The 14,756-nt window shown below is 29.1% G+C and overlaps 1 protein-coding gene across 1 annotated transcript; it reads right to left on the reverse strand.

Moving 5' to 3' along the window:
• Positions 1-4,873: 4,873 nt before the first annotated feature.
• Positions 4,874-14,605, reverse strand: LOC111621285 (U6 snRNA-associated Sm-like protein LSm7). The gene is made up of 4 exons (XM_023363372.1): positions 14,531-14,605; positions 13,179-13,293; positions 8,931-9,002; positions 4,874-5,010 (listed from the first exon to the last, which is right to left on the reverse strand). The coding sequence occupies exons 1-4, from the start codon at positions 14,603-14,605 to the stop codon at positions 4,874-4,876; spliced, it is 399 nt and encodes a 132-aa protein (XP_023219140.1).
• Positions 14,606-14,756: the final 151 nt, after the last annotated feature.

Below are 14,756 nucleotides of genomic sequence, written 5' to 3' on the forward strand. Positions count from 1 at the left end.
ACAAATTCGAACAAAACATTCGAATATATATATATAATGGAAACATTAAAGTTATTTCATCTGAATACATTGAAATTAGATTATTTTAAAATCAAATCACAATTCAAAGATAATTTCTAACTTTGCTTAATTAACCTAGTTTCATCAAACTGTTGATAGCTGAATTACTTAATCATTTTTTTTTATTGTTTATTTTTAGAAATATCCTATTTATATATAGTTTTTATTTTTGTCTTAAAACACATCTTTCTGATCATAGACACTCTCCTAGATAGTAATCTATGTTAAAAACTGACATTCATCTATCTGTCCCAAATACAGGGTTCAAATTTATTTCTATCAATAAATGCACTAAAATTCATCATCAAATCAAATTATCATCTATAACTACAATAAATAAAAATATTTTATTAACAATTCATTTTTCAGGATATAAGTTAGATCCATAGCTTGAGGTAAGATATTATTAATAAAATTTAATATAAAAGTTATTTAAATAGAATATAATATAATTTCATGAATATATATGCAAAATTCTTTTACTTCAAAGTTTATTACAGTGATGTTTAATATTCTATAACAGATATTTCACCTAAAGTACAATATAAAATACAATAATGTAAACTTATTTTTTAACTTAATAGCTTATTATATGTATTGTTTCTAGTCATAATAGTTAATAAAAAAGATAATTCTAAGTTATTCCAACTTGAAATTTAGTATCCAGAAATTATTTCAAATCTATGGATGTTATTCTAACCATTCTCTGAAGATTAATTTAAAAGACATCAATTTTTCTTCAGTAATTTTTTGAGAGTTAGCAAAGCCTCTTCTATGCACAGATTAAAGACCAGATAGCGAAATCTTGAAAAGTTTTTGTGGAGTCCTCACTGGTAATAAGCAGAACCATTCATTTCTTTAGAGTTCATCCAGTGAAGATCACAGATATATTTTTTATATACCTTCTACTTTTATTACTGATAAATACTGTATATTTCCACAGATAAGACAATAGTTGAATCATAAAAAAAGGCCCCCAAAATCTTGTTGTCTTATAGGTCAAATACAAAAATAATAATTAGATTGAAATTTATATAAATTAAAGGCGGAGGTGTTGGTGACTTTTTTGCTGAGCTGTTGTGGCGACGTTAGTCATGGAATTTTTACAACAAAATAATAAGTTTAGAACTGAAATAAGTAGTTTAAATGTTTTATTAACTCGAATAATAATTCTAATGTTACTAATGATTGCTGGTATTGAGTTAAATCCCGGACCTTTTCCTCGATCCCCTCCATTACCAAGTCAAGCAGGTATGCAAAAAAGGGGACGAGGAAGACCACATAGAGAGTATACAAGAGATATAGAGGAAAATACTCAGACAAGCGAAATGTCAGGAGAAGAATACTTAATTGAGGAACAATCCAAGAACAACACTGATATCTCAAGGTATGGTACAATAAAAGATTTTTTTGAACCGGAAGAAGATTTACGAACAAAGACTGTTGAACCTGAATACTCACTGAAATCAGTTTATGAATTAATCCAAGACAAATTTGATCGTCTAAACGTCGAAATCCGTTCTATGAGAGCTGAAATTAACCGTATGAATGAAGAAAATTTAAAGATAAAGGAAGAGATGAAGGACATGTACAAAAAATACGTATATTAGAAGAAAGAACGGACTCTCATAGCAAGCTAAAAGGTATGGTGGACTTTGAAATTGATAAAATGTTAAATGAGACGACTAAAAAGAATCTAATAATATTTAATTTTCCATTCAAAACCTCGGAATACGTAGAAGAGATGAAAACATTTATAAAAGAAAATTTAGAACTTAATAGTATAGAAATTGAGGGTTTTATTCAATTAGGAAATAGAAAAAATAACCAAGTAATTAAGGTTATAACTGAATCGGTTAAAGATAGAAACTTAATTCTTAATAAATTCTGGACCACAAGATCGAAAATGATAGATGAAAAGAAAAAAATAATAATATCAACGGACTTATGTCCGAGATCTAGGATCCGAAGAAAGTTACTACTAAAAAATATTAAACTAGAGAGATCGGATGATAAAAAGATAAAAATAAGAGATGACTACTTTTTAAAAGATAATATAATGTATACATACGATTTGAATACTAGAGAAATAATTCAGCTTAATCATTTTTTAGAAACAAATATAATATAAAATTATCTAAAATAAATCAGAATTAACAAACAATACAAGAAAAAACAAGAATAATTAATAATATGGAGAGTAATAATAGAAAAATTAGTGATGATAATTTGATAATCAAAGATAATGAGTTGAATGAGAAAAAAGTAGAAATTGCAAAAAGAGAAAAAAATAATGTGATTAGCTTTTGGAATATTCAAGGATTAAGAGGGAAATTATTCAAAACCTCAATGAGAAAATTTCTGGACTCAAATGAAATAATTGGTTTTTTAGAAACCTGGATTCTAAAATTTAGTGATATGGAAATAAAATATCTAGAACAAGACAATAGCATAATAATTAGCAATGCTAAACGTAAAAATAAGTTCGGACGCCCGTCATGTGGAATACTGTTACTTATTAAGAAGAGATTAGGTGAAATAATTCTCCAATATACATCGGATTATATCATTGCTGTTATAATAAAATTAGAGAATAAAATCAAAATGACATGGTCTTACACGTATCTGGGAGTGGTAGTAATATATATACCACCCTCTATTGAGAAAAAACCAATTTTAAACGAAGTGCAAAAAGTTTTGGATAGATGGTCTAGCCTGACGCAACTATGGATAATAGGTGGTGATCTAAACGCACGAATTGGCGAAGTAACTGACACCATATTTTTTCAGACGTTTGAAAATATAGCCAATAAGAGAATATCCAAAGATAAAGTATTAAACACAGAGGGAAAAATACTGCTAGACTTTGTTTATAATAACCAGTTAATAATTCTGAACGGTAGGATGAGGGGAGATACCCCTGCAGAAATTACCTTTGTTTCCCCAAACGGGAAGTCAATAGTGGACTATATTATTTGTTCAGAAGAAATGATAAAGTGCTGTAACTCTATGAATGTTTTGGGGGATGATCGGGCAGATCATTTTCCTATTCAGTTGGAATTAACAAAATATCAAAAAATAAGAAATGAATCATATAATTGTGAACAAAGTCACCTTATTAATCTAGAACTAAGACCATGCTATAATAAACGAAAATTGATAAAAGAATTTGATAAAATGATCGGAGAGATGTTAAATTTGGAAAAAGAAAATGATCCAATAGAAAATTATTTGAATATGACAACTAAATTAGAGGAATACAAGTACAAGAATTGTATACGACAGAACGAAAAAATATTCAAATGTGAATGGCACAACAATACATGTTATAGTTACAAAATTAAAAAACAAAAGAGTTTACAAGTCTTCAGACGAACAAATACCAGCAAAGCACTAACGAACTACCTAAAATATAAGAAAATATATAATAATTTAATTAAAGCCAAAAAGAAATTATATTTTTCAAATATCAGTAAGAAATTATCAGAAGCGAAAGACTCGAGAGTTTTCTGGAGAATAATTAACAATTTTCGTAAAAGAAAGTCAGGTCTTGACATACAGACTAGAGTAGGATATAATGATTGGCTGAAATACTACAATAAATTCTCAGAAAACTACCGAAAAAATTTTTGTCAAAAATATAATGAAACTAAGATAAGACCAGAAATTCATCGAGAGGAGATAATTAAGACGGAAGAACTTCAGGATTGTATTAAGAAACTTAAAGATAAATCAACACCAGGAGCCGATACATTACCTAATTCACTCATTAAAATGCTGCCACTAGAAATCATTCGATATTTAACCAGACAATTCAATCAATTCTACAGTTATAGTACAATACCGGACAAATGGAATGAAGTCATTTTTACCATGATATTTAAACAAGGGAACAAACAGGAACCAACCAATTACAGACCAATAGCTCTATTGTNTATTTTGAGTAGCACTGTTGTAGAAAACATGTAAAGTAAAAATATTATTATTATGAATAAGTGAAATTTTTATTTTATTATTATATTATTATAAACTGAGTTATGTCACATTTTGTTGGACAGGTTTTCATTAATCTATTCTTAAGGGTATCAGAGATCAAGCTAACAATCAAAACCTCAATTTTACCCACTATGGATGGATGAAGTGTTAAGGAACCAGACTCAATGCTATCTAGTGTGCCTCAAAATCATCATCTGTGAAGAATTCATATCTAAATTCTATAGTCTGGTGAGAAGATACATTTGCAACTTTAGTCATTATCATCATATTATGAGATCAAAAAATTTTGTAAATGTGTATGTATTTGGTATATGTAATATATATGTAATTTTTTCTATTTAGAAAGAAACAATTTACTGAAAATCTTTTAATGCACAGTTATTATTGAAACACTTTCCCAAAGAAATTTGTAAATATAATCTTTTCCAAGTAATTACTAAAATATTCAATTTATTGTTTTATAATAATTAATCTTTAATATATACATGATGTTATGCAGGAATGGGATGGAAAGATGAACTTTTAATATTATAACTGATTACAGAACTTTTATATTTACTTACAAACAATTCTTTTTAAAAGGAATAACAGATTTTTCCTCTGAATGATTACAATAATAAACTTATATTTAATATTAACATAAAATATTATTATAAGAAACTATATATGATTAAATTCTACTCTTCAATTTAATGCAATTATGAAATTACATATAAGATTATTTAATAAATAAATACTGGAAGATCAGATTGCATTATATTCCATCCCAAATGATAATAGAATAAAAAATTTTGCATAAATGTTGAAATTAAAAAGATCACTCATGTTGGACAAAAGGATTAGGAATGGATTCCATTCCATCCAAGGGACAAATCACAACTACCGCTGTTCCTCGGCATACCACTAGACCCAAGTGGCGAGTATCGTCTGTCAATTTGTAAGGATCGTCAGGATCTAAAAATATATTAAAATATAAAAGTTTAAATAAATAATAGATATCATTAACAACTGTAAAAATTTTGAAATTTTCATAGATGATCCAAAAGTAATAAAAAAAATTCAATACTGAAAAATATGTATAAATTTTAGTGATTCTTCTCACAGTAAATTTTGCATTTGATTTGATAACTAATAAATTTCATAAAGTGAATTAATTAGTATATATTTATATTTAAGGAAAGCATGACAGAAAAATAAAAATAAATACATGTATTTTCATTTATTAATATTCTTGCAATGATACAGGAAAAAAGTATTTGTTATAAAGTGTCTAAAAAGTTTTAAGACAAATGTCAAACATGGTATTTTTGTAATAACATCAATCTGCCAACAAACTGGTATGACTCTTTGACTAATATTTGACAACTCTTATATTATTTATCTTATAATAATTCTAATATAATTGGTTTTTCTTATAAAATTTTAATTATTATAACTGATTATAACAAGATAAATTAAAAAATATGTAAATACTTTGCCTGTATTTAAGCAAGTAGGTTAATCAATCTAATTTAGGAGTGTCACAAGTTGTTGGCAGGATGAAGTAATAAATTTATATATTTTAAAACATTACACCCAAAAGAAATGTATGTTTTAATTTTTGTGCTTCATGTACTGTACAAAATAAAAATATTCATAACAATTTTTTTAGTAACATGTAGTAAGAGAGCGACTTTTGATATACAGCAGAGCATCGATTATCCGACTCAATTGGGGAGTGGGGTTGGTTGGATAACTGAAAAATATGAAAAAATACATTATTAGTATAGTATATTAGTATTTCACTATTAACCTACTTCGAGTTGAATTTTCATTGATGTTAAGCTTAACAAAAATTTTTTAAAAATAATAATCGTCGCTATTGTATCGTTAAAAATTAGAAAATTAAGCCTCGTTTAAATACTGGCTCCCTTTCATGGTCGAGCCAGTGTTTCCAACTAAAACACATAACAATAATATTAAAGTAGCCAAGACATAGCCAAATATTGTAGAGCCACATCACTAGCGGACATTTGAATTTGCCGACTAGAACGCAGTCGGCTAACTGATGTGAGGGTTGATAGGAGGGTTGGATAATCGATGCTCTTCTGTAATCACAACAAAATAAATTCAGTCTATATAACATTAATAGTGTAATTTCAATATAAAATGAATTGTTAACCCAAGGACAGCATTACAAACTTACAATCTATAATTTTTTTATTATAAAACAAATAATGCAATCTATGGCAACTTCAATTTTTTAAAAATTCCTTTAATAAAAAAAAAATGTACTTTACAATAAACATGAATATACTGTATATGAATGAATATAGAGTAAATAATAAAATATTTTAAATTACAACTTACTTAAACAATAACACATACAGTAATACCTCGACTTACGCGATTTTCAAATCTCGTCGATTCGTCTTTTGAGCGCCACGCAACCCTTGATTACTCACTCCCCCCACACTATTGGCCAGCTTACATGTTCGGATGTGTCGCGCGGAATCGACACATAGCTACAATTTATTTTGTGTTATTTATTTCTGTGTTTGTTATATCTACGGAGACTTGAGNAAAGATATATGGAAACAAATAAGGAGAACAAAAAGTGGCTGGTAGATGAGCAAGTGATCTTACTGAGAGTGGATAAAAGTAAGGCAATGGTCCTACTTAAGCAAGTAACATACAAAACGATGATGATGTGGTATATAGAAGAAACAAAGTGTACTGGTGGAAGAGAGTTATATTGACAGACTACAAGGTTAGGTAACACGCTTCACAAACACATCCCTTGCCAAAAAAATGGGCCTCAATAATGCTGTGTTGGGATCACCAGACACACCAAGTCTTTTTGCTTTTGCCAAAACTCACAAGCCCACACCTTCCACCAGACCAATACTTGATAAAGTCAGATACCCTACTAGGATTCTGGAGAATAAGGTGCATTACGTAGTAGTGAATCTACTGAAAGACTATAATTATACAGCAAGGAACTCCAGGGAACTAATAAACACACTGAGAGGGATACCAGTTATAGATGACATCCACATCACTGTAATGGATTTCGGGGCCCTGTATCCATCAATTAAACTACAGCCTTGCTTCTGTGCCCTCAGGGATGACTTACTTACCAAATACTATTTACCATCTCAAAGAAAACATATACTTAAGCTCATGTGCTATAATTCATTCTTACATGGTTACTGCTCGGTCCAACCTATCGCGTAAGTTCGGGGTATTACTGTATAGATGATTTTCTTCTAGAAATCTAATTTCATTAAAGAAGTAAGTTCAGAGGGTAGAGGTAGTATGCCAAAATATCTAAAATGAAATTTTCAAGACTTAGAAAAAAGTCAGCTTATACTCTAAAAACTGATAGCTACTTTTTAATATGTTATTAAAAATGAGTTATATTTAGAGTGAAAAAATCCAAGATGTGGATGTAACAAAATGAATTTAGATCTAATGTTGGTTTATGAGTAAATAAATACAGATGGCATAAAAGTGCAAAAAAGCTGGAAAGGGCTCTTACTCATCTTTCCTGGCACTCAAACAGGAGTTAAATTAAAACTATACATCATGCATGTGTATGGTGTGTAGTTTTTATTTAATTCAAATATATACTATTCCAGCAAATAATATGTATTTGAATTAAATAAAAATGGAATGTTTTTGACATCTTTCAGGGGCCTGCATCAAGTATTGTTACATTAAATTAGTGATTCTAAGTTTAGAATGTTTTTTAAAATAATTTTCTTTTTGACATCAACTGGTTTTTGAATGTTAAACATGTATGTGATACATTTTATATGTAGGAGGTCAAGGAGACTTTAGGAAGTCCAATAATTTTCAATTATACTAAATGTAAAATTTAAGTAATCACAAAAGCTTAAGAGGAACAATTTTGTTGAATTATGATACATACTTTTTCATGTTATGTTATAACTGGGAAGGTAAAAAGACATAATATTTAATATGAAACATCAAGAAAACAAGTAATTTGGTATATTGCTGAATTTGTACAGATAAGAATATTTCAAAAATGGAAATAAGTTTCATGAGCTGTTGAAGCATTGGTAAAAAATGGCCAGTCTTTGAAACAAGATGTAAATGAAGGAAAGTACGTTATATTACTTAAATAATATGCATCTATGTCCTTAATTTAATCAAAATTATTCTTTCAATCACTATATCAGTGTATTTCTATTAATAGGACTTATCAAACTGTTGTATAAGATTACAGCCTCACAGTTACACAGATTAAAATTGTTTTATTGTAATTGTAAAATAAAACAATTTTAATCTGTGTAACTGTGAGGCTGTAATCTTATACACCAGTATGATAAGTCCTATTAATAGAAATACACTGATATAGTGATTGAAAGAATAATTTTGATTAAATTAAGGACATAGATGCATATTATTTAAGTAATATAACGTACTTTCCTTCATTTACATCTTGTTTCAAAGACTGGCCATTTTTTACCAATGCTTCAACAGCTCATGAAACTTATTTCCATTTTTGAAATATTCTTATCTGTACAAATTCAGCAANAAAAATTTCAAGTAGAATAAACATCTCAAAGTCTGAGTTATATTAAAGCTATATGATTGCCAAATAAATCAGGTTACATTACTGCTACTATTAATAAATATTGATTATAATTATTAAATTTAATACAAGATGATACCTAATGCCTACCTCTAGACCAAATTACATAGTATTTAATTATTAATAGTAGCAGTAATATAGCATGATTTAATCCTGCAATTGTTTGGCATTAATATATACAATTCACTCATGAATGAGTGAATTGTATAAATTAAAGCTAATAACTTAAAATCTTAGTTTAGTAGAGATATTAATTTATATACACATTTCTTACCTCTCTGATATTCAGTAGTATTATCCAATACTAGATTCAACAGAGGATCATAACCTTTTAAAATACCTGTTGCTGTATTAAAAATAATATAATAAATGATCAGAATTTAACAAAATAATGTTTTTATTAAATTGAAAACAATATTTTACAAATTTACACTATTTGAATAATGGAACTTGTAACTAACCCTTTCATTTTATTTCCGGTAAGGTAATATATATTAACCACAACACAAAAAATAAAGATATATGGAAACAAATAAGGAGAACAAAAAGTGGCTGGTAGATGAGCAAGTGATCTTACTGAGAGTGGATAAAAGTAAGGCAATGGTCCTACTTAAGCAAGTAACATACAAAACGATGATGATGTGGTATATAGAAGAAACAAAGTGTACTGGTGGAAGAGAGTTATATTGACAGACTACAAGGTTAGGTAACACGCTTCACAAACACATCCCTTGCCAAAAAAATGGGCCTCAATAATGCTGTGTTGGGATCACCAGACACACCAAGTCTTTTTGCTTTTGCCAAAACTCACAAGCCCACACCTTCCACCAGACCAATACTTGATAAAGTCAGATACCCTACTAGGATTCTGGAGAATAAGGTGCATTACGTAGTAGTGAATCTACTGAAAGACTATAATTATACAGCAAGGAACTCCAGGGAACTAATAAACACACTGAGAGGGATACCAGTTATAGATGACATCCACATCACTGTAATGGATTTCGGGGCCCTGTATCCATCAATTAAACTACAGCCTTGCTTCTGTGCCCTCAGGGATGACTTACTTACCAAATACTATTTACCATCTCAAAGAAAACATATACTTAAGCTCATGTGCTATAATTCATTTTTTAGATTTGAAAATGTAGTATAAATGCAAAAAAGAGAGGTACCAATCAGGGCTGCAGAGTCGGTAAAAAAAAACACTTGACTCTAACTCCAACTACTGCTAATTTTAGTAAGACCACTCCGACTCTGGCAAAATTAAAAACCAAGTCATTTTATGGGAGGCAGAGGTGCTCATAGAGAGGTACCCTACTCTGAACTCCGAAAGGAGCCCCGGGCATTTACCCAAATACTTTTATAGTTAGTAATTTTAATATTTAACTTACATTAATATTTATTTGTATAAAAATATTAATTTTTAACAAATATTTAATAAGAAGAGAAAGAGAACAATAAAATTCAATATCTACACATCTTTATTCAACAACATTTGCACTTCAATTTTGCATTTCCAGAAAAGTTAGTCCAACTAAAAAGTGTGTGATCTAGCTACTTCAGCCTCTTGTTCAGAAAATAAAAATATATACTCTGATCAATTAGTCTCGCTCATTCAGAAAAACAGAGTATGCATTTAGAGCAGGGATAATATAAAATGATTCAAAAATATTCAAATTCAATTACATCAAAACAATTTAACTATTAAACACAAATACTGCAACGAAAACTACATATTTAATTAATTAAATTGTTGCATTTTGTATAAAAAATAAATGAATTATAACAAAATACAAAAACATTTAAAAAAATTATTAAATATAAAATAAATAATAATAAATAAAATAAGGGAGCAATAAAAATTTTAAAACCCATCAAGGGCATATAGTTTAACTTTTGAAAATCATCACAATGATATAATAAATAGACAAGATAATTATGTCTTGAAATATGTATATTTATACAAAATAAAGATTACACATGCATATAATAACTAAAAAATGAAAATTAAAAGTACATACATAAAATAATCAAATCAAATTAAATAAAATTATAAATATATATATGTTACAGTCAAAACCCGTTTTTAGTCAGAACACGTTTTAACTAGTTGAAACTAGTTTATACTGAATGTCTTTGTTAAAACCAGTTTTGTCTAGTTGAAACTAGTTTTAACTGAAATTCATTTTTGACTAGCAGTAAAATTCTAGTTTTAACTAGACAAAACGGGTTTTAACAAAGACATCCAGTTTAAACTAGTTTTAACTAGTTAAAACGCACCCTAACTAAAAACTGGTTTCACTGCAACACACAGAGTGATTCGGGGTAAGATGGTAAGCGGGGGAAGATGCCTAATTTTTGATATTTTCAAACGGTGACGTCACATATTGTCATGTATTTGTATGATGAATCGTTGGGCCAATATTGAGTGCGGAAAGCTGTAGTTGGCTACCGTTACTTCATTTTCTACATCCGAGAAGAATAAAAGCTAGATAAGAACTAAGTTTTTGTTGTAAAATGTTTCTAGAATAATTTTAAACTAAAAGTTAAAATGGAATTTATTAAAAATTGCTAAAAACAATTAATGTGTGATGTAGTTAAGGTTCTAAAGTTTCCATTGTCAGCTACCGCCGATCCCGATCGGACATGCTGGAGCACGTGACTCTACTAGGCATCTTACCCCAACAAATGGAAAATATGCCACATTTTTCTTGGGGTAACGTGCCTATTTTTTGTTAATTGATTTCCAATATGCCTATTTTTAATAAACTTTTGTTTTCTCGTTTTATTGCAGGATATGCATAGAAATTATATAAGGACTTCTCAAAAAAGTTTTTGGACTGAAAAAAGCTTTCAGCTAGCTATAGAACACGTTAGAACGGGCGGAAACTTAACAATACTTATACTGTGCTGTTATACTTACTATGAAGTACTTTGTACTACATATGCAATAAATTAAATTTGGTTAAGAAATTCAAAAATTAATTTTAAGCAATTATATTTGTTATCTTACCCTAATGGCATTTGGCATCTCACCCAGATACTTGGGGTGAGATGCTTAAAATGCCAGACAGTGAAAAAGTCGTCATTGCAAACACAGTATAGAATTTTTTAAAATAAACTCCAAACTTTTATTTGAAAGACATACTCCAGAATATGATATTTTCATTAGAGGGCTCCTAAACTCAAATTAGCGCTGTAATTTTCTTCATAAGCAAAATGTTAGGCATCTTCCGCCAAATCACTATACATAACTTTATTTCCCCCAAACATATTTATGTAGCTAAAATTAGTTTTAACTAATGTTAAAAGTTAAAACTAGTTTTATCTAAAGTCAAAACATATACAGCAGTAAATTAACTAGACAAAACCGGTTTTGTCTAGTTAAAACTAGACTTTACTGTAGTCAAAAATGAATTTGAGTTAAAACTAGTTTTAACTAGACAAAACGGGTTTTAACAAAGACATTCAGTATAAACTAGTTTCAACTAGTTAAAACGCGTCCTAACTAAAAATGGGTTTTGACTGTAATATATATATATGTAATTTTTATATAATTTGATTTGATTATTTTATGTATGTACTTTTAATTTTCATTTTATTTATTTAATTTGATTTATTTGATTTTATTGATATATATATATCTGCACTTGCATAACTATAGTTCTAGAGGGTGCATCTGAAATGCACTGCAGGCAGTGTTGCCAACCCCTGGTTTAGAGTAAAAAAAGGAAACAAAAGAACATCGTGTAGGGGTACTACAACATAATGTATACCTTACTTTCTCAGGGTAGGCAATTTGCTCCTTTTGCCCTCCCTTTGGATACCCTGTGCCTAGAAAACTTTTTGACAATGAATACTTTATTGAGTCTGTACAAATGTATGCATGTTTATACAATTAATGGTGAAATCATGATTTCAAGACATTGATTTAAATACATCTGTACATTTAGCTTGAAATGACACTAGTGTTTTTATACATTATGATGTCTGTATTTTTTCTCTATATATTACATTCCCTTTATACTACATTTAACATATAATACTTAAATTTTCATACATCAGTAGCTTTAGTGTCAGTTTGATTACTGGTTATAGTTAAAAAAGTCTCATAGTTTGAACATTTTAAGGTAACAATATTTTTCCCAAACACCATATCTATGGAAGATTGTGATCTGGTGATGCCAAGTTGTGGGTTGGAGATCACTTTTATGTCAAATGTACCTTTCACAACAGTTATAAAGTTTTGTTTTCTTTTTCTATGTTAAAGTCTACTAAAATTATGGGAAAAATACTACAATGACCTTCTTGTGCTGTAATTGTAAGAGTTCATTAAATTTAGGAGAATAAGCAGCCAAATAACTCAACAATCCTTGACAGAAGTGTTGTTAGAGAGTCACATAGTATGACAAATGCTTTATTTGACAAATTATATTGTGTAATTTGAAAAATGTGTTTTGTACATAAAATCTAATTACAGATTTTGAAAGCTCATTTTTTTTTCTTTTAAATGCTTTACACCCTTTGGGCATTAAGAAGGCCTCTTTTAGCAAGCCCATTATGGGTTTAGCCAGGTGCACAATGGAGTGGCTGGGTGGTGAAGGTCCAACATAATGTGCAAGTGGACTACCACCCTAATTAATAATTTCAAATAATTACAACACATTTTGATTTAAAAGTTTGTTATAATCTGCATATATTATGATAATATTAAAAATTTAAGTTATTAAATATTTTCCTAATTGCTTTCATGTTTATAGTTGTGTGAGATGAAAATAATTCCTATTCTGGATGATGATGACAGCAAATCTTGTAATACAATGTGATTCTATTTTACCCTTTAAAATTTCATTTCATAATTTTTTGATGTAATTATGTCTATGTGGAAGAGTGCATTTGAAAACATTGAGTGATGGAAGTTCATCACAAAAAAAACAATTTTACTTTAACACTTTTTATTCACTTAAAACTGTAATCAAATGAGACAATTGCAGTCTTTAATAAATATATTTTTTATCAGATCAATAAAGTTAAATATTGAGACAATATGTCAATCAGACATGATGTGGAATTACTGACTGCTGTTGTCTAACATTGTTGTAAAGCCTGGAGGTTTTGGCTGGTTCCAAGTCTAAATAAAAAGTTAATGACAAGAAAAAGCATTTGACATAAAACAAAAGAAATAACTCTTCAAAAAATGGAACCAATTAATAATGCTGAAGAAAAAGGAGAAAAATTATTTCACAAACTTGCAAATACCTTTGAGCTTAGTTCATCTTCAAACAATAAATTATCTGATTGGTTATTATGATGATAACTGTTTTGAATTGACTTGTTTGAAGATAAGCATAAGTTTGAGTATTTGGAAGTTTGCAAGATTATATTTAGTCTGTTAAAGCATTTCTACAATTAACCATATTGTGTTTTGTGGCTATAATATAAATTAGTAAATGTTATATAAAATATATTTTTATTACTTCAAATATGTTAAATTAGATATTTATATATTAGCAATTTAATTAAATAATGTATCCACAAGAGAGCAAAAGCAAGCTCATGAATTCAAGGTGTTGTATACAAATGTTGTGATGATGGTGGTGGTGTAGAATGTTTTCGTATAGACAGTCAAAAAGAACACAGTACACGCTTCTTTCTAACAATAACAACACAAAAATTAAAAACACTTTAATTTCTTCAAATCAGCGAGTGACTCTCTGGCACTCCACTACTTTTTGATAGTTACAATACTGGACCAGCCACACAGCTACTCACTCCGGTTAGCTCCCCGGTCAGTACACACACTCTCTCTGACTCTCTACACACCCTCACTAGGCGGGACAATCTCCCCCACACTCCCGGGGACACCGTCACCTCACCCAACCGACATGTGTGACCAAGCTGTGGACTGTCCATCACCACCTGCCGACATCCACACACCTGACACATGTCTCACATATGTTACACTGAACTTAACATCCTCCCGCCTTGAACCTTCCAAGGTTCAACAAGTTACATACTTACAAAACAACAATTTTTTATTTTTACAAAACACAACTTCAGTTCTCCAAAGGTAAAACACAAATTTTCGATACACTGC

The sequence above is a fragment of the Centruroides sculpturatus genome, unplaced genomic scaffold (genome assembly GCF_000671375.1).
Source record: "Centruroides sculpturatus isolate CEXI.00-Female unplaced genomic scaffold, Cexi_2.0 scaffold86, whole genome shotgun sequence".
NCBI lineage: Eukaryota > Metazoa > Arthropoda > Arachnida > Scorpiones > Buthidae > Centruroides > Centruroides sculpturatus.

What these genes read in the sequence shown, in the direction of transcription:
- LOC111621285 (XM_023363372.1), bottom strand. Translation starts at nt 14,605, where the DNA reads ATGTGTCAGGTGTGTGGATGTCGGCAGGTGGTGATGGACAGTCCACAG. An exon ending in CTTCTTAATGCCCAAAGGGT is followed by an intron (nt 9,003 to 13,178) that starts GTAAAGCATTTA and finishes TTTTTAATACAG; the next exon opens with CAACAGGTATTTTAAAAGGT. An exon ending in TACTACTGAATATCAGAGAG is followed by an intron (nt 5,011 to 8,930) that starts GTAAGAAATGTG and finishes ATATATTTTTAG; the next exon opens with ATCCTGACGATCCTTACAAA.